Source organism: Fundulus heteroclitus, chromosome 2 (genome assembly GCF_011125445.2).
Source record: "Fundulus heteroclitus isolate FHET01 chromosome 2, MU-UCD_Fhet_4.1, whole genome shotgun sequence".
NCBI classification, from domain to species: domain Eukaryota; kingdom Metazoa; phylum Chordata; class Actinopteri; order Cyprinodontiformes; family Fundulidae; genus Fundulus; species Fundulus heteroclitus.
In genome coordinates, this window is record NC_046362.1 from 22,196,493 (window position 1) to 22,216,774 (window position 20,282).

General features: G+C 40.0%; 1 protein-coding gene across 2 annotated transcripts; it reads right to left on the reverse strand.

Moving 5' to 3' along the window:
* Positions 1–289: 289 nt before the first annotated feature.
* Positions 290–19,169, reverse strand: LOC105935579 (low affinity vacuolar monovalent cation/H(+) antiporter). 2 transcript variants are annotated; one of them, XM_012876075.3, is made up of 20 exons: positions 18,991–19,169; positions 15,608–15,748; positions 15,407–15,513; positions 15,192–15,306; positions 14,600–14,716; positions 14,453–14,514; positions 10,757–10,909; positions 10,279–10,470; positions 10,091–10,190; positions 9,389–9,530; positions 9,120–9,303; positions 7,675–7,774; positions 5,819–5,952; positions 5,683–5,714; positions 4,587–4,696; positions 2,452–2,597; positions 2,258–2,352; positions 2,108–2,186; positions 1,893–2,001; positions 290–666 (listed from the first exon to the last, which is right to left on the reverse strand). In XM_012876075.3, exons 1-20 carry the CDS (start codon positions 19,049–19,051, stop codon positions 593–595), a joined length of 2,253 nt encoding a protein of 750 aa, XP_012731529.2. In that variant the 5' UTR covers positions 19,052–19,169; the 3' UTR covers positions 290–592. The 2 variants fall into 2 exon arrangements, with proteins under 2 accessions (XP_012731529.2, XP_021179020.2); XM_021323345.2 differs by lacking the exon at positions 18,991–19,169 and having other exon boundaries at positions 15,192–15,295; positions 15,608–15,728.
* Positions 19,170–20,282: the final 1,113 nt, after the last annotated feature.

Here is a 20,282-nt window from a genome sequence, read left to right on the forward strand (position 1 = left end):
CGTATTCAGTACATTAATGACACAGATATTTCAAGCTGTAGCTGTTAAATTTGATAACTCCACAGCTGATTAATAGCTTCTTTTTTATCACATAATTTTTCCATAAATAAATTAACAGAAATAAAGGGGTCTGTGTAATAAATGAGTTTCCTTGCTTGTAACTGACCACTGAAATTAACTTTGATCATTAATATATTAAGATGCACCTGCACAAACGTCCACAGTCCCATCTGGAAAGGTTTCTAATTAAACCTTTGCTTACCTTTAAAAAAATAAAATAAAACACTGATTTTCAGTCTTTCACAGTTTTAAAAAAACAATACTTTATGAGTACAAAGCAACTCTGTTAAATACGTTAGCCTGTATATTACACGTCTTTCAGCAGTATTAAGACGTTAGAAAAGTACCTTCCTGAGTTAGATTTTCTGTTTACAATAAGAACATTTCTTCAGACATATCTTTCAAGATTTCACACAACAATAAAACCATCAGATTCTGTGCAAAAGATTAATTTTCTTTTAGCTAATTTTGTCCTTCGGGTTTGTAAAAAAGAAAGAAAAGGTCTAACTTGAGCTGAAACTCGGTTCTGTTCTCAACAGCCGGCTGGAGACGGCGCGAAGTAATACAAAGCCAGGAGGATGAGGTAGACGACCACCAGAGCTGTACCTGAAGAAACAAAAAGGGACTTTTAGTGAGATTTTAATAAGATTACAAAGACGCTGGTTGCTCTCTTCTGGACTGGATCACAGTGGGAACCAATCAAAGCAGTCTAACTGTTAAAAAAAATCCCATTTATCTATAACTTGTGGCATAACTACACAAAATCGTACAGAAAATATCTGGTACCGCCCTGTCGGTTCGATACGTACATGTACTGAATAGGGCGAAACAATTTAGATTTTACCAAAAATCTAAATTTCGTCTTATTTCAACCATAATTGCAATTTAAATTTGACTTTTCTCTGCATTAACCACAATCAACAAAAATGGCCTGTAGATAAAGATTGTTTGTAAACAGGGACTTTAAAACAAGAAATTGAAAAGTTTTTTTTATTTTTATTAGAATATTCTCATTCAAGAGAACAGCTTGTTGAGTTGGACATCAACCCTTGTTGAACATGAAGGGATCTGGTACTTAATGCTAGGATGAGATACTTGAGTAACGTTTTGAACAAAATGTACTTTTAGGAGTAATTTTACTGCACTGTACTTTTTATTTTTACTTGAGTCATATTATGACTTCATGAATAAATAACATACATGTTTTAACCTAAGATGCACCAGAGAGACCAAAACCTAGAGTTTATGTTTAAGTGAGACTTCTTGTTTGTGCACCAGCTTTGTTATTTTAATGTCATCAGCTGAGCTCATTGAATCATTTGGAGGTCAAATAAACATACAGTAAATGGTAGATATTGTCAATGGAAATACTTTGGACTGTTCTAACATACTGTATATACATTAAATGCTGTAAGTATTGTTTTCAAGTTTAATGTTGAAATGATTTAGAAAAGTCTCTTCTTGCCTGAATTTGTTGTTTTGCAATTATGTCTTTGTGGATTATTTTTATTTTTGTCTTTAAAATACCAGAATTGGCACATAACCTTAGATTTCTGTCGGTCTACATAATTTTTAAATATTAAATAATCGGTTATGATTAGTTACTCAGTACTTGAGTGGCCTTCTCACTGAATACGTTTTTACTCTTAATTGAGTAATTTCTTGACTGACTACTTTTTACTTTTACTTGAGTAAAAGATATGTTGAAGCAGTGCTACTCCTACTCGAGTTAAAATTTTTGGCTGCTCTACCCACCTCTGGTTTTGATGCTATAAAAAGATACGCACTCTCAATAAAATCTTCTAAACATTTTAAACTGGCTCAGGACTTACCCTGGAAATAATCTGACTTGCCATCCATGAAGATGTAGTTGACCAGAATGACGCTGGAGATGCTGGCCCACATGTGCTGGTCGCTGAAGAGCAGCACAAACCCCACATCCTTATTTGACAAAAAGCACAAACAGGTTCTCATTGTGTTAGACGTCAGTCACCAAACATTTCTATTCAAGAATTAACAAATGAGAAGAGACAGGAGAGTGACTTACACAGAAGGCATTAAAAAAGACCAGAATTGGAATCTGTAACATGCAGACCTGCACAGCTATGCAGCTTCCAACCTCCAAACTGGGGAAAAAAAGCAAATTTATAGAAATCATTTTTTTTAAACTTTTCATCTCTAGTAAGACAGAAACTACCTTAAACTGATGTTGTTCTGGAGTGCAAACTGGATCCCGTTAACAATCTCTGGGATCTCAGGGACCATTGCGATAACGGTCACCCCGATGAAGTACTGGAGGAGGAAAGGTGTAGAGAGCGTCATCATCACAGACAGAAGAGACGGGAGAGAGCCTGAGCATGGAGCTGAGCATGTTCCGGCGGAGGCACCGACCTGAGAGATGTTGGGCTGGCTGAGGATGGGCTGGATGTGCTCGGTGGCGAGGTCGGCGCAGGCAGACATGAGCACGGTGGCCACGATGAGGATGAGCAGAGACCTCCACCGCGACCAGTGGACCACCGTCCCATGGTGGCTGGTCTCTGAACAGACACGGATCATCAGGGTCTACTGGTGAGCAGCATACCGGGCGCAAAGTTGATTTCAGGCTTTATTGTTGAGGTCAGGACCTTCCAGACGCTTGTTGTCAACCGTTTTTTATCCATTCCAAAAGGCATTTCTGGGGGACGTTTGGGGACACCGGGCTGGTAAAACATCCAGTTACATCCAGGTTTTAACCATCTGACCAAAACTGTTACCGGCTCATAGAAATAACTTTGTTAGAATGAACAAGAAAGATCTATGAACCACCAAAGGTCAAGTCCTTCTTGATCCAGAACATGCGGCAACACCTGTCAAGCATGGAGGTGGGAGGATCATGCTGCGGGGCTGTTTTGGTGCCTTGCGTAAACTGGATGAAATGGTAGTTTACAAAGACTACCACCAAATTCTTCAACCTCAGCTCAAGTGGCTCAACCAGAGGTCTTCAAACCTGGTCCTCAGGACCCCCTGCATGTTTTAGACATGATTCTGCTCCACCACACCTGAATCAAATGATTGCATCACCTCCTCAGTAGCCATCAAGGACTGCAGAGGCCTTTTAATCCCCAATTTATTTAGGTCAGGTGCATGGAGGCAGGGAAGCACCCACAATATGCAGGACAGAGAGTCCTGAGGACCAGAGTTGAAGACTCCTGGGTTAAAAAGCTGAAACCTGAACCAAGATGGACGTTCCTACAGGATCTACAACGATCCCAAACAGACAACAGGATTTTTCATTTGGAACGGATAAAGCAGGCCAACATCAGGCTTCAGGGATAGTTAATCTGAAACCTGCTGAAAATGTGTGGACTGGTGCATAGAATCTGCATATACACTGCAAAAACGGATCTAAAAGTAAGTAAAATGTTCTTAAGGTTAGTGTATTTGTCCTTGATTTGAGCAGGTAAATAAGATTATCTGCCAATGGAATTAGTATTTTGCCCCCTAAAATAAGATAATTAGACATCCAGCACTTAAAATAAGATGATTGAGATGAATTGTTCCCATTTTAAGTGCTAAAATCTTATTCCTTTGGCAAGTCATCTTATTTACCTGCTCAAATCAAGGACAAATACACTAACTTTAAGAACATTGTACTTATTTTTAGTTCTGTTTTTGCAGTGTACACCAACATTTAATAGTAGTTGTTAAATGTTGTTGATAGGTTGGTTTTAAGGCGCATACATGTGGAAAATCCACAATTCACTCCCCCTTTGCATGTTCACAGGCATCCGAGTCATGACAACTACAGCAGGTTTAAATCAAAGGCAACCAGACTTTTGCTCAGTTTTTGTGAATACACCTATTGTGTTTTGACACATATCCAGGAGTCTTTGTCAGCTCTGGAGGCTCGTAGTTCAGCAACCTGCAGTTTAGGGGCTGCTGTTTTTAAGCAACATGGAGGCCCGTCCTCCTCAGAGCTTTCTAAGTCAGATGCAAATCAATGACCCACTCGTCCCTGTCCTTGGTCATTAGCGTCTATTGTTTGGTGTGAATTGATCATCTCGGTCATCTGAATCCTAATGAAACTGCTTGTGTAACTTCTTTGAAATGAGTTTCAATGCCGATTTATCGACGCTGGAAAGCTGAAACCGCCAACCCTTCCCCTTCGGTTTCTCTCTTTGGACAAAGACGGCTTCCTCCACCCTTCTTTGGAACAACAACCCTGTTTTTTCTGTCTAAAATCTGAACACCATTGTCTTCAAAAGTGTGTCGTGTGTACTTGAGGTGCGGGTGGACTGCTAAATCTTGCACCGATCCGCGGGCTCTCCTGTCCCATGGGTGTGCTTATGTAGTTGTTGTTTAGTTTCTCCAATGCAGAAATCTGGCTGATGTCGATCCACAATAATTACAAACTGCTTCCTCCAATTTTTTTTTAAAAATTACTGGTGTTGACTGCTGTAATATCAATCCACTCTGGGAAAAACTGCTCAAATGTATGCATGTATAGAACTGTAACAACGGGACACTGAGTCGTGTGTGAGCCTCACCCTGTCCTTCAACGTGGATGTTATAAATGTGCGAGTGCGTCTTCAGGGTAAAAATCAGTCCAATGATGTAGGCAGCAGGCAGGAGGGCGGACACCGTGTACACCAGAGGCCTGGCAAAGACACACAGGGAGAATATGGGATTTAATTTCTATACTCTCCAGATCTGGAAAAGTATGAAAAAATGTTTTTCCAGAATTTATTTCTATCCTATTGCCTGTACAGGTTATGTCTTTCTGTTCTTCCTTTTTTTTATTTTTCTTCCTCACATCTTCCCTTCCCTCCACATCCCCTTAATTTGTCCCTCCTTCATTTCTTTCTTTCGTTTCCTGTGTTCTTCCCTTTCCTTCCTCCCTCATGTCCTTCCTGCCTTTCTTGTGTCCATACTTCTTTCCTTCCTTCTCTTCCCGATTGTCCTTTCATCCTTGTTTGATACCGCTCCTCCTTCTTTCCTTCCTCTTGACATGCCCTCTTTTCTGCCTTACTAGCTCTTTCCTTCATTTTCTGCCACCTTGTATCATCTTTTGCCTTTCTGTCCTTCCTAGTGTCCTTCTTTCTGTCATACTCTTTTTTTCTTGCCCCTTTCCTTCCTTCCTTGTCATTCCGTCTTACTTTCTTGTGTCTTTCCATCTGTCTTCCCTTCCCTGTGTCCTTCCTTGTCATTACCTTCCTCCTTTTTTCCTTCCCTGTGTCCTTCCTCCCATCCTACTTTCCTTTCTTATGCACTTTATTCCTTCCTGCCTTTCCCTCCTTCTTTGCAGTTTCCTGGATTTTCCAGGTTCCACATTTTAACCCCATCCACCATAGAAATATCTGTCATGACCTCACGGTGATCTTTAGTGTTTTATATTTTATAAAATATAGAACGTAAAAAAAATAACATACACGACTGAGAACTCTAGAAAGCCGAGTCTTGAAAAGTCTGGAGTTTAATCATAGAACATTTATAAATAGTAAATTTGTCTGAGTAACATTTGCTCAAATTAAAATTCTTTTGAATAGGACCAAAAATGTCTGTTTCTGAGTAAATATTCTACAATTTCAGTATTTTTTCCTTTTTAGGAACCTGTAAAAACTGGGAAGATAAAGCAGGACTCACTGGATGTGGTCACGGAACAGTGTACCATTTTTCTGTAAAAAAGAAAAAAAAAACACAGACAAAAATCAGCTTTGAAGACTGAACTTTTAAATATAGGTATGAACATGTGGTCTGTGAGCTCTGGATATCTATTGACCAGATCGTAGTGGCAGTTGTGGCACACAAACGACCCGCTGGCGTTGCTCGTGCTGTTTCCTCCTGTGCTGTTGGTGCAGGCGTCGCACACCAGGTTCCCGTACGCCTTGGAGAACAACGTCGGTGCAAAAACCCCTGTAAGACACAGGAAAAAGAAGTTTACTCAACTAAAAAAGGCAAAAAAAAATGGAATCCTTAGTTACCACAGCCAGCTGATCATCAACAACTGAGTTTCTTTATATGAATTTAAATCTATAAATTATTATGGTTTCTTTTGTCTTGTTAAACCTATTTATTATTAACCTTTATGGTGCATTGCACAAGTTTTGAAGTTAAAGATTATTTATTTTCATTCCCATAAGTGCATCTCAGACCCCATCACAGACTGTCCTCCTCAGAGCTTTCCAAGTCAGATGCAAATCAATGACCCATTTAAAAATTTAAATGGCTAGTGCGACGAAAAGGGAAAAATCAGAGACTGATTGGCAACGGGAGAGGACCAGAGTAAATCAGGGAAGTTTTCAGACAATGGAGGGAGCTCCGTTTTGCCCTGCTCTGACTCCTTATTGCACCACCTCCATGCCAGCATGAGGTCCTGCAGTACTGCTGCTCACTGAATTGACACACTGCAAAAAGAGAACTAAAAATAAGTAAAATTTTCTTGAAATGAATGTATTTACCCTTGATTTGAACAGGTAAATGAGATTCTTTGCCAATGGAATGAGTATTTCTACCCCTAAAATAAGATTATTAGATATACTGTACTTAAAATAAGATGATGGAGATTAATTTCTTTCTATTTTAAGTGCAAAAATCTTATTCCATTGGTAAATAATCTTATTTTCCTGCTCTAATCAAGGAAAAACACTCTAATTTTTAAGAATTTTTTTTTTAATATTTAGCTCTATTTTTGCAGTGCACCGCTTTCTTGTGAAAATTTATTTCACGGCCACATAGTTTTCCATCTATTGACATAGCTCTGGCTGCAGGTGGGTATGATGAAGCTTCATACCTGCCAGGACGAGGCAGCAGCAGCTGTCTGACAGACTGACTGCAGAAGTGGAAAGGGAATCACAGCTCCCTCAAGTAACTGGAGAGCGAATGGTGCTGTCACATGAAGTCTCCAAAAACACAGAAAAAAGGACGAAAAGCTGCTTTTTTTTTTTAATGAATAAATCGGTGGAGCAGAGGTCTGAAAAGTCGCTGGCAACAGCGCTGCTGTGACAGAGAGCCAAAATGAAAGGAGGGGTGTGTGTCTGTCTTTTCCCTCTCGCAACTGCAATCTGTGGGAGTTTCAGCCTGACAGATACCCGAGTGAGCTAGCAGCATGAACTGCATGGTTGGTTTTTGTTATTAAGAGCGACCCGGACCTTTGTGATCGCTGAGCGGACCGGACCAGCATTTTTGCAGTGGCGTGATAGCCAGTCTGCCCCTGTTGTTATTGACCAACTAACAGGGTAGCTATGTGTTTCCCCTAAAATGTTTTACTATTGACTCAGTATGAAAAATTTCCGTTCAGAATAAAAATTTTACTTCTAAATTAATATTATGTATCAAAATAATATTTCTAACTTTCTTAGCTCAAAAGATAAAGCAAGTTTATTGATATAGCACTTTACAGTAACAAGATGACTCAAAGTGGAGAAGACATTACAACTCTAAAATAAAAGACCTATGAAGTCGTAACAGCTAGCTTTATTTCTCCTCTCCCATGCGCATGCTGGTGTCATTTCAACTAGCCGCCAGAGGGGGCAGATGTCAGCAAAAGTCCAGGAACTTGCGCTATGCACCTTTAATATTACATCAAATTTGTTGTAATGTTGTCAAAATAAGACTTGTTGGTATTTGAATACCCACCTCCGACAGAAATGAAAAGCAACGCGGAGCTCACTCCTGTACATCGACTGCTGAATCTTTGCTCGCTGTGTTTCAGACCTCCTATTATCATACAGATGCCCTGAAAATAAAAAGATGGTTCATTTGGGTACCTCATAAAATGTACACGTTAATGTTTATAAGTTATATTAGGTTATTTGTTGCTATGTGTCCATTTATCCCCTAACTTCAGGTGCAACTCAATAATTAAAATATGATAGAAAACTTGATTTGTTTAATTTATACAAATTGAGAAGTTAAACGTATATATTGTTTAGATCGGTCACACAGGGTGATGTATAATGTGTTTGTTTGTTTTTTGGTACCTTTGATGGCTTCCAGCAAATGGAAACTGAAATTTCAGTTTCTCAGCTAATTAAAATACTTTATAAGACCAATTAAAAGATTTAATACAAAATGTCTGCCTATTGAAAAGTATGTAGTGTGTAGCTTATGTACTCAACACTTGGTAGGGGTTTCTTTTGTATTAATTAGCCCAGATCGTTTTAATAGCATTCAGCTCGTCTGCATTGTTGGCTTTGGTGTCTCTCATTTTCTTGACATTTAGGTCAGGCACATTCGTTGCCCAATCAAACACAGTGATACCATGTTCTTTACAAAATGTGTTGGTATGTCTGGCAGTGTTAACAAGTGTTGACAACTGTTAGAAAATGAAATCAATATCTTTATGAAGCTTTTCAACAGAGGCAGCATGAAAGACTCAAAAATGTCTAAGTACACAATTTGCTTCCGCATCTTTTTCTTTCACATTTGTCCTTTCTGTTATTACGCCCAGGTAGAGCATCCAGCTTCTTTAGTATTAATATTTTGTGGTGGGTGTCAGTGACTGTAAATGAACACATAGAGCGAATGCTTCGCTCTATGTGTAATGATTACATATAATACACACGTTTCCCTTTTAAATTAATTAACATTGCTGCTATTATAATTTATGAAGCTACACATGTAAGAGCCATTAAATAATTGTTTATGTAAAATGTTCCCAGAGTTATAACCAGGACTTAGTTTCACACAAATACAGTTTAAAAGAGAATCTGTACATGTTTTTAGAACAACGTTTTTTATACATCTTTATTTATTATCATCATTATTATTATTTTTTTCTCTTCAAATTTGTATTGTGAATATAATGTAACATGCTCCTTTATGTATCTATTTATTGTCTTATAATGGAATTTTTATAGTAGTGTTTTATGTGTGAATGCAGTGTGACGCATAGTTTGGACTATGTAGCAGCCAGAGTCTGTAACCCAAATCAAATTTCCTTTGGGACAATAAAGTTAATCTAATCTAATCTAATGTTCTAGCTTTAATATGTATATTTAAGGTGTTTTTTAGTTTAGAATATATCCTAGATTGTAAAAAATGTAAAATCAAAAATGAAGGACAAGAGCCGTTGTGCTCACAGGGATGAAGAGGATACATCCGAGCAGCGTTCCAGTCAGCGCCGCCTTTACGACCTCCTGCAGACAGGGATTGGCTGCCCGGTGGCCTCTGAGCAGGGCCGTGATGTAAAAGGTCAGCTCTGTGATGGAGCCGAAGGTGGCGTTGACCACTGCGCCCACAGCAAAGTTACTCTGGGCACTGATGCTGCAGAGATCGACACAAATTACGATCAGAGAAAACCCAATCCGTTCCCCCCCCGCGGGTGTAAAGGACCATGTCTGTCGTTTACCTTGCGATGCCCATACCGATGTAATAAGAGAGAGGTATGATGGAGCAGATCGCTGTGGCAAACTTGACATCTGAACTAGCAAACTTGTTTTCCTTGTCAACATATCCGATCACCAGGGCAACTATAACTAGAGGGAGGAGGTCTGAGGTTTGAGTCAAAGATCTTGACAAGTCTTGTCATGACACACACACCAGTGTTGTAGTCAAGTCACTATGCCTCGAGTCCGAGTCCAGGTTTGAGTCTCCAGTGTTCAAGTCCGAGTCAAGTCCAAGTCATTAAAAAAAATCTGAGTCGAGTCCGAGTCAAGTCCACTACTCATCCGAGTCAAGTCCGAGTCGAGTCACTATTGATCAATGCCGCAGTGAAAATTAACGTTTGTTGTAGGAACATGCCGTGACGTGTGATGTATGACATGAAGCAGTAATATTCCATTGCACTAATAATTTAGATATTAAAATCATACACCAAATAATCTTCTAATGACATATTAAAATTATAGCCTAATGATATAAAAAAAGTCGAGTCTTTTTCTCAATTTCCGAGTCAGAATGATCTGAATGTAGGAGTCCGAGTCCAAGTTCGAGTCATCAGTGCTCAAGTCCAAGACAAGTCACGAGTCTCTAAATTTAGCTAATGACTCGGACTCGAGTACTACAACACTGACACATACACATACACACACAGAGTAATAGCAAAGGATACTGACAGCAAACACGTTGATCCCATCAACCGTGTATTTGTAGTAGTACCAGTTTGCGGCGTAGTAGCAGCACAGCAGAGCTCTGGTCTCGTAGCCTTGGTTCTGCAGGTCAGGTTAAAAGCACAAAGAAAGTGATGGATCCCTACTAAACTGGATGTGGTCGCTAATGAACACGTCATCAGCACTTTACCGTCCTGTGAGAGCTGGTGGAGAGCAAGACGTCCTCGGGCGGCAGGAGCAGAATGACGCTCAGAGTCTGGGCGTTCATCTTGGACACCGGGATGGTGAAGACCAGGATCCAGGAGACGAAGCAGACCAGGGAGTGAACGATAGCCAGGGGAGGATAACCCAGCAGCAGCCAGACGTAGGTGGACAGACGATGCTTAATAACCAAGAGAGCACTTTGTGTTAATACACATCCCTGAGTATATGTCAAATCCAACCACCACCCAAAATCCAACCAGAGCTTTGATTAAATGATCACGAGATTGATCATTTACTCAACGGCACAACCGAATTTCAACCCGTATGCCGTCAATCACACATTACAAAGCTATCTCTAAAAGCCTAAACAATCTGCACCGCATACAGCTCCGTCAGTCTGCACAGTAATGACCAACACTCAGAGCTGTCCGTGTAGTTTTCTGTGCTCATTCCAAAGTATTTACCCAGTAAGGAGAGCGAGGAGGTCTCTCTGGCATCTCTGGAGCTGGTCCCTCTGTGGCTGAAGGCAGCAGAACGGGTAAGCTGTCCTCCATCGTCTCCACGCTGCACTCATAGTCTGGTCCGTCCTCACTACATCTTCTCAAGGTGTTTCCTATCTGGGCAAACACAACCATAGCGAGGAGTTATTTCTCTGTCACCACCCATTACATGCAAGGCACATCAGGAAACATTACTTTCAGAGCTTCTTTTTCAAGACGGGGGTCGTTTAAGACTGACATGAAAAATTTAGGAGGAATATCAGTCCATAACAGTGTGACTGTTGGTACTTAAAATGTTGATGACCCTTCAGGGATCCTGTAACTTAATATTTTACTTAATAATGTCAAATTTGAGTTGTAAATTTGAAATTATCTGATATATGTACTATTTTCCTAAAAAAAAAAAAACAGAATAACAACTGAACAAGCAATGAATCATTATTTTATTTCTTTAAACCTCTAAAGCAGTGTAGTTTAAGCAATTTCACAATGATAGAATTATTTTATCCGCTCCTCTCCTTGCAAGATTTATGAAAACTAACCTCATTGTTGTCTCTCCTCCTTGTGTTTGTTTAATGAATGTTTTAGGTGTTTGAACCTGACACACAACAAACAATCAAAACCCAGGAGATCCAGTTGTGCAGGGAAAAGGGACATCCTCTTAAACCTAGGGCTAAATTATCTTGAGTTTATCAGGTTCTAAGTTTTATCTGTCAGGTTTAAAAACCTCACTGCAGGTTCAACAGTGTCATAACCAATGTTCCTCCTAATTTGTCATGTGTCTGAGCATTCACTGGACCTCTATGAGCAACATCACACGTGCTACAGCAGTATTACATCTGTCCAAAACCTGATATTTTAACAAGTTACATGGCTTACTAAAATAATCAAATTACTGCAACAATTCCTACTAAATTACTTCATTCACATTCAACCGATTTAACCCGATTACATGACAAAGACAAAAATCGTGGAATTTTTTTAATGAGCTGTATATTATGTTTTATGTCAGAGTGAAGATTCTGCTAAAGAAGAACTGAGAGACATGTACATCTTTCAGAGTTAAAATTTTACTGGCCATTAAATTGTATACATTTTGTGCAATGAGATTTAGCACCAGCATGTGGTGCTATGCAGCCTCGCTTCTGTCGGTCTGCTCCAGGGCGGCTGTGGTAACAATGTAGCTCACCACCGTCAGGGTGTGAATGTGTGAATGACTGACCGTAGCGTGAAGTGCTTTGTGGTCGTCGGACTTGATAAAGTGCTATACAAGCCATTTATATATACTGTTGCAGTCCTCAGACATGCACTCATAAAATAAGACATTTATAAACACAGTTGCTTTTCAAAAATGGAGGTAGAAGAAGGATGCTGGTCAGAAACCAGCAGAAGGCGTCACTGCAAAGGACTCCAACTGCAGCTGATAACGCCAGCGGAGCAACAGCGCTCCAGAAACAAAGAGCAGGTGTAGCGCTCAAAGGCCAACCAAATTGGTTGAAAAACGGCACTTACGATCTCAGATAAGAAGATCCCAAAAAACACAGCCTCACAAACAGCTGACATGCAGCAGGAGTAACAAAGACGCACACCGCCACCTGCCCAGTAAAGGCGTCTGTCCCACCCATCAATCATTGGTGCGCTTTGATCAGCACCTGGCCCACACAGAGTGAGAATGTGGAAAACCTTCTCCCCAGAGCGGCAAAAATGTACAAAATAACTTTGTTTATTATTCTTTTCTTTACAGTTCAGCTTGGATTTCATTTTCTGCGCTGCATAGATTTACTGTGCGCGCTTATTCCAGATGCAGTGCGCGATTGTGCATGGTGCGCAGCTTTGAGGGAACAGTGGTTCATAACTTTTTTATTCAAAGATGAGTACTTGGTGGGGCAATTATATATTATTTTATATATCTACAGCAGAATATGCTTCCTTTGATAAAAAAATAAGCCTTCCCTGAAAACAACAAAAATTGTTTACAATTTCTTTTACCGAATAAAAATCTGAAAAATGTGACATTAAATCACATTGATCCCCATTTGCTCAGACATCCAAATTGCTTTCAGAAGTCAATTAATTTGGTAATAGATCCCACCTGTATGTGATTTAACCTTGGTATAAATCTAGCTGTTCTGTGAAGGCCTTGTTGGAGAACATTAGTGAACAAACAGCATCATTAAGACCAAGGAACAAACCGGTCAGGAAGAAAGCTGTGGAGATGTTTAAAGCAAGGTGAGGTTATAAAAAAACATCCCAAGCTTTGGACAGAGAGCTCATTTCAGTCCAAAATCTCAAAAAGGGAAGAGTGTTCCACAACTATAGACCTACCAGGACAGCAAAAGTCTCATAGACAGTCTTTCGCCCCTCCGATCTGGCTTTTATAAAAGAGTGGCAAAAAAGTAGAAAGTCAAATTAAGACCCGTTTAAAGTCTGTCACAAGTCTTGGGACACAGAAAACATCTGAAAAAAAGGGCTCTAGTCAGATGAGACCAAAACTGAGCTTTTAGGCAAACAAATACTTTGAGTGGAGAAAAAGTTCTGCATTTTCTGGGCCAAAAGGTGCATTAAATATTCTTTCCAAGTGTGTAATATCACTCCACCATGTTTCACATAGAAAGCTCCGTTTCTGCTGGGTGGACAGAGTAGTTGGACTACACTGCCCAGTTTCTAACATAAAGGCAAAATAAACGTAACTTTTACATTAAATTAACTTACATGGTTTATTGTTGGTAGCACATACTCCAGGCACAGGCTGCCTTACATGAATGCACTTCTCGTATCGACATTACAGTCAGGCAGTCTTGTAGACAGCTCAGGTGTCTGATCAGGTAGTGACACAGTGTACCGTAATGCTCCGAATATCCACTGAGCGGAGCGACTGCGTTGCATACCAGAGTCGTACTTACAGATTTGAACAGATTTTTGACCGCATTATACCACATTAAATCAGTCAGTAAGGACAACGGTAAACATAAGGCGCACCATTCATTTTTGAGAAAATTTAAGGATTTTCTCAAAAAAAAATTTAAGTGTGCCTTATCCTCCGAAAATACGGTAATAGTGCGCATAAGACATAACCCTGAACACATCCCCACAATGAGATAAAGTGGTGACTGCATCGTGCTGTGGGGATGCGTTTCTGCAGCATTGACATGGAAGTTAGATGGAGCTAAATATATCCTGGAAGAAAACCTGTTTGAGGCTGCAAAAAACTTTAGATTGTCAGGTGGAGGTTCTCCTTGCAGCACAACAACCCTAATAATACAGCCAGAGCTACAACAGCATTGGTTTATCTCCATGCCTTACAATGGACAAGTCAAAGAACAGAGCTAAACCAAATTGTAGACTCAGTGGGTGGTTGAATACAAATGCATGTCAATAATCACATACTTCAACACAGAAATAGGCTCTACCCTTTACATCTTTGATGAGCAAACTAACTAGAAGCGATTGTGTGCAGAGTTTCCGCCACAAGATTGCAAAAATTACCTGCACTTGGGAGTTTTCAAAACATGTGGTTTTAGTGAGGGGAAAAAAAGGATTTCTGCTTTCTTCACCACAAGTCAGATAGTCAGATGTTTCTGCAATAATGCAGAAACATGATTGAGCAGGACTCCGTCTTACAGCAAGCTGCAACGGAAAGAAGCTGAGCTCAGGCAGTACCTCGTGGATTGTGTTTCCGAACGGCCAGAGGAAGTAGCAGCACAGCTTCCAGCAAAGCCTCCCTGAAGTCATAAAAAAAATGAAAAGAGTAGGAATAAAGCAGGGACCTTCTTTTTAACACTATATCTGAAGAAGCATCCCACTTACCGTAGGGTACACCGATAACAGTGCTGAACATCAGAATGCCGACCAAAAAATAGACCAGAGACACCCACCACCCAAAGAGGAGCACATAGGCAAGATTTCCGCATGTGACGAACTGACCTGAAAACGGAGAGTCAAACAAGCAGACTTGAAAATGTATCATTAGTTAGGAATGGAAAATGACATAAGAACGATTCTTCTGATCTGTCAGCAAGTGTCAAACACAAGGTTTCCTCTTCCGGTGAGGATGCTTGCTATATGTGTGTTACATTTTAAAAAACTCTGGATAGAGGAGTATAAATGTGTGGGAGCAACACGGCAAAGAAAGAGATGACCAAAACGTCTTCCAATACAGCTTTCACATCCTCATCAACAATAACACACATATAATGTGAGATTTCTTTGCTGAAATCCCACACACACTCATCTCAGGTCCCTAGCACGTCATCAAAAAGTAACATTTATTACTCTGATTCAGTTTAAAAGTTCAGATTTGTATGGTTGAGTCCCTTTTCGGTTCAGCTCAGACGGCTGGCCAAAATCAAGCCGATTTCAAACAACTGTGTAGCAAGCAGTCTGACCCGAAGACCCGCACCTGGACCTGAGTGTGGTTTGACGACGTTCAGCTCGGAATAAAGCTCCTTCACAACGTCTGAGCGGTGTTCAAACGGTCGCGCCGTAACGTGGCTCTTCCACTTTCTGAAACCAAACTGATGCACACGCCAAGTAAGACATTTACCACCCCTCTGGAGTCCACCAACTTTAAAAAAATAAAGAAAGAAAGAAATAAAGAACACTAGTTTTTCTCACCCTGTAGTTGTTGACCAGTTTATTAGCCTCAACCTCATTCTCCGCCTTGATGGTCTTCTTGCTTTTTATCTCCTCCCAGCTCTCTTCACAGACATGCCGGCTCACACCTGCAGCAAGAAGCAAGAAACCGACCGCTTAGCCACGCGCGGACAGGCTGGGAACGCTGCTCAGACGCGGCGCTTTCTGCCACATTAGACTTACACGCTTGTCCAGACGAGCACTTTGCTGCCGGACATGAGGAGTGATGTGGAGACGGACCGGGTGGTGGACGGGTGTCCAGCGGCGGGTCAAGGATCTCTCCATGTGGACAGTTTGCGTGAGGATCAAGAACACATGAAGGATCTGAAACACCAACAAAGACTGTGAGAAGACCCGCAGAGGGTCTTACCACCTTCAGTCACAGCGAACACAGCATGTCCTTAAACAGCCAAGACCAAACAGGAGGTTCTTTCCGACGTTTTCACATTTTACTTGTCATAAATAAAGCTACATGATTAATCACGAGATTACGAAGGTGAGTCATTGTTTAGGAACAACAATAAAAATCAAGTGACTTAATGAAAATTAGGACCGCAACATAATAATGTAGTTACGATATAATTTTTCTTTTCCCATCCTTATGATGTCTCATCACATGCATCGGGTTTTTGCCATCGAGGGCAGTAAAAGCCCTTTGAACTGGCCGAATACTCTACTGGCGGGCAGAGAGTGAACATGCGGCGCCTGAAATATAACATCCCACCAAACGTTGCATGCAGGCAGCCCTTTTGGAACTGCAGTATTTAATACAATACAATTTTGATACTGTTTGCAAGTGGATGTGCTGTGCAGCTCTGATTAAAATAAACAAAACTAAATCCTAATGACTCAACGTTTTTGTCTCAAATTAAAACTTTATATTGCAAACATTAAATTAGCTACATTAGTAGGAGCATGAATGCTCCTAGTAATTGGGAGCACTGTTGCCTTGCAGAAACCCTGGCCTGTGTTCTCCCTGTGCACGTGTGGGTTCTCTCTGGGTACACCAGTTTTCTTTTATTGTCCAAAGATAGGACTGTAAGGTGAACTGATCTACCCAAATTGCCCTTGTGCGTGTGCATGGTGTGTCGCCCTGTGTGTACCCTGCCTCTCACCCAATGAATGCCAGAGACAGGATCCCCCCCCCCCACCATCACCACCACATCACCACCACCACCAGACAATGGATGGATGTTTCAAGCTGCTGTAGGAACAGCAGCCTTTCATTCCTGAGAAGCAGCCCCTGTTATTCTGCGCAGTCATTCTGAAACAAGTCTCATCAACTTGTCGGTGTACTAACTGCTGCAGCTATGACATTTGAAGGGGAAAAAATTATTTAATTTAAGTACATCCTGATTTGTGCTTTATTTAACCAGTTCATTAAATTGTTTGAAATACAAAAGCTGCGAATCAAGACACGATTCATGGATTTCGGATCGGGAGTTTGGGAAGGCCAACTTGAAGCTGTAAAAATAAATCAGACTTCTCACAAGCAGCTCTAGGTGTGGTTTAGATTATTTCTCTAGCGGGACACCAACATTTTCAGCTTGTTAGCTTAAACTCTTTGTTTGTTTAATCTATCAATTCCTCTGAAAGGAGACCAGACCCCAGACCATGATGCCGCCACTACTTTTCTTAACAGCTTGTACGGTGTAAATCCAAACTTTTCTTAGTTTCTGTCTCATCCGACTATAAACACTTATCAGTAGAGTTTATAGTTTATAGAGTTTATAGTTTTAGTTATAGTTTTAGTTGAAATGCGAGTTCATCTTTAAAGAGGAAAACAGCGAAGGTCAATCATAAGAAGAACCCGTTTACTTTGTACTGAAAAAAAATGGATGGACTATATACACAGACCAGGCTTTGATTAATAATGTTATTAATTTCAGTTTCAAACAGTTTCAAACTTTAATTGATTGACAATCTAAGAAGGTATATTTGCATTTCTGGGTCATTTAAAGGTGTAACACTGACATTTTCTCTCTAAATTAAAAGGATTTATGTGTTTCTTTTTTGTTATAGACAGTGTTAAAGATGCAAAGCCAATACCAGCTGTTCTGGTTTCTTCTGAGGTTTGAACAGCCGATTCCTATAATTTCTATAAAGGACTAAAACCCGTAAAAAAAGAAAAAAATGTGGTGCAGCCCCTTTATAGAGTGAGTAGTTTCACAAAATCATCCCACACTAACGCATCAAAGTATATTTCCCTAACCTTTAGCTGATTTTGTTAAACTCTAAAAAGTCCATTAACGCACACGCTGTGGACTGATACATTTAAAAAACAAAGACGGTGACAATATTTGATTTTTATGCATTAAATGAATAGAAAAACGATGTAAAACCTCTTTGTGTATCTGGCCTGCTGGTTGCCGATCAGACAGTGGAAAATTCTCTGATTGATTAGCGCATATCTACACGGTATAGAACAAAGTTTGTCTGAACTCTAGGTCAACATGTGGTTCTTTCTGATGATACATTTGGTCACTTCAATCTGTAAAATGGAAGAGCAATAGCCCCAGTTTTGTGTGTTTATTTCTATCGGTAATATAACAACACTGAAGACATTACTAGTTAAGACAACCATTCTGACTTCCCCTTTTACCAGCAAAGGAAACATTGTCCACACACTAGAGTCTGGTTTTGGTTCCTACTTTTCTGTTGTTCTCTAAGCTTCATGAGGTAAGTGTGAAAATATGAGTGAGACTGAGCAGGATGTTGATGATTTCAGTTAGTAAATGTCTTTAACGTAGAGAGAGTCAGTGTTACACCTTTAAATGACCGAGAAATGCAAATATACCTGCTTAGATTGTCAACTAATTAAAGAAATCTGAGGTCTAAGTCAGAAAATCTCCTTAAAATAATATCATTAATTACTGTTCATTAAGCATTTTGTTACATGGAGTTTCCTTCCACCTGGTTGATTATATATATATATATATATATATATAGATAGATAGATAGATAGATAGATAGATAGATAGATAGATAGATAGATAGATAGATAGATAGATAGATAGATAGATAGATAGATTACATGGAGTTTCCTTCCACCTGTTTGATTATATAGATAGATAGATAGATAGATAGATAGATAGATAGATAGATAGATAGATAGATAGATAGACAGACAGACAGATAGATAGATATGTAATAACCTATTTGTGTTTAGACAATTACAGCATTTCTATTTTTTTATATTAAATTTTTTTTTTTTTTACATATTTATTAAACTCTTCTCATATGCATTTAAATAGTAAAGATTTGAGCTGTGGATGGTAATAACCAACAGTTAAGTCCGGAGTTTGTGCGCCTATTTGTGTCACAGTTAATACCCTCCTACGCACATAAACAGAGCCACTCCGGGCAGGAAACCTCCTAATTAATACAATGTGACTGACTATTTCCTGCTCTGCTCCCGCAAAGCGGTAAGTAACGACTAAAACGTGAGTACTGAAATAAAGATGGAGAATGTTGCAGGCTTACACTTTTATTATTGGTACAGTCAGTAGGTTATAATAAAGTTTAGCGTTCTAGTTAAGCGTAAATAAGGAGCATGGTCGGCTCACCCTGCGCCTGTTCTGCGGTCCTTCTCCTCCGGCTGGTCGAGTCTGAGGACGACAGAGACATTTCTCCCGGTGAAACTAAACCTTCTCACCGCTAACTCACCCTCTGCGAGCACAGCCCGTCATCTTCTCTGGATCAGGTGCTGCTGCTGCTGCTGCTGTCGCTCCGCTTGTGCGAGGACGGGATTGTGCCGCTTGGAATTGTGGGGGATGTAGGCCTGTCCCTGGTGTAGCCTTCTTAAAGAGAAAGCACACAATAAAGCAGCTCTTTTAAATATATGGAATATGAGCTTTTTTGCGCGTGCACAGTAAGAACCTGCATAGAAAACTGTAAAGGGAAAGCAAAAAATTATATATGGAAATATAAAGTTCATTCAGATTACACTGAAGATTTAAACAAGGCACAAGATCTTTATGACCCAGGGTCTTCATAAGTTACCTGACTCCGCCAGATAGATTTGCTCCGCATATCCATCTGGAAACCTTCCGTTGAAGTAATTTTGGGAAGGGGCGAAAATACTGGTTGGTTTAATTGTTGTTGTTGAAATGTGTCTTTTATGTATTTTATTTTATTTTGACTGTTTTTGTTTTCCCTTCATGCAAACGTGAACTGTAACTTTCTAATTTCTGTAATAAAAAAAAAGAAATAAAAAAAAAAAAAAAAAAATACTGGTTAGCTGATTGGCCTATGTTGGTGATAGACGGGCCAAATAAACCAATCAGATTCGTCGTCGCTCGTAACAGAGCAACGACGAAAACACAACCACAAGCCAAGCTACTCTTGCTGCTGCAGGTAAAGGCTCGTTAGCTCAGCAAAGAAATACTCTGTAATTCTGATAAAACTTGCTCGATAGCCGCGCTAACGCTAGTTTCATCGGCTGAAGCCGCCATGTTCTTTAGACTGAACTGTCGCTTCTCGTTGCGTCACACCTCAACCCGCCTCAAAGCCAACGCTGATTGGACGTTCGTTTGGTGAACGGCTCCAAATTTTCTTTACGGAGCCAGACTGATCTGCGAGTGAAACCTTGAAAGCTCGCGAGATCAGGATGGTCTCACGAGGCTACTTCATGAGGTCTTATGTTGTTATTTTCAGAACTCAGGGAGATCGGTATTGCTGTAACTTTAAAGTTATGAACATTTCACTTCAATCCCCATTAAGCTGTTTTGTATTTGCAACAGTATAGGGAAAATATGTTGCTTTCTACACATTTAATACTTTAGTACATTTTGAACACCAACTAAACAAGACTGCCAATTGTTTTTGGACAAAACTGCACAAGTGAGCCTCTTTTACT

Coding starts and splice junctions, on each gene's coding strand:
- LOC105935579 (XM_012876075.3), bottom strand. CDS start 19,051: ATGTCTCTGTCGTCCTCAGACTCGACCAGCCGGAGGAGAAGGACCGCA. Junction 9,531..10,090: donor GATCAACGTGTTTGCTGTCA/GTATCCTTTGCT, acceptor CTCAAACCTCAG/ACCTCCTCCCTCTAGTTATA. Junction 7,775..9,119: donor GATGTATCCTCTTCATCCCT/GTGAGCACAACG, acceptor TTTTATTTTCAG/GGCATCTGTATGATAATAGG.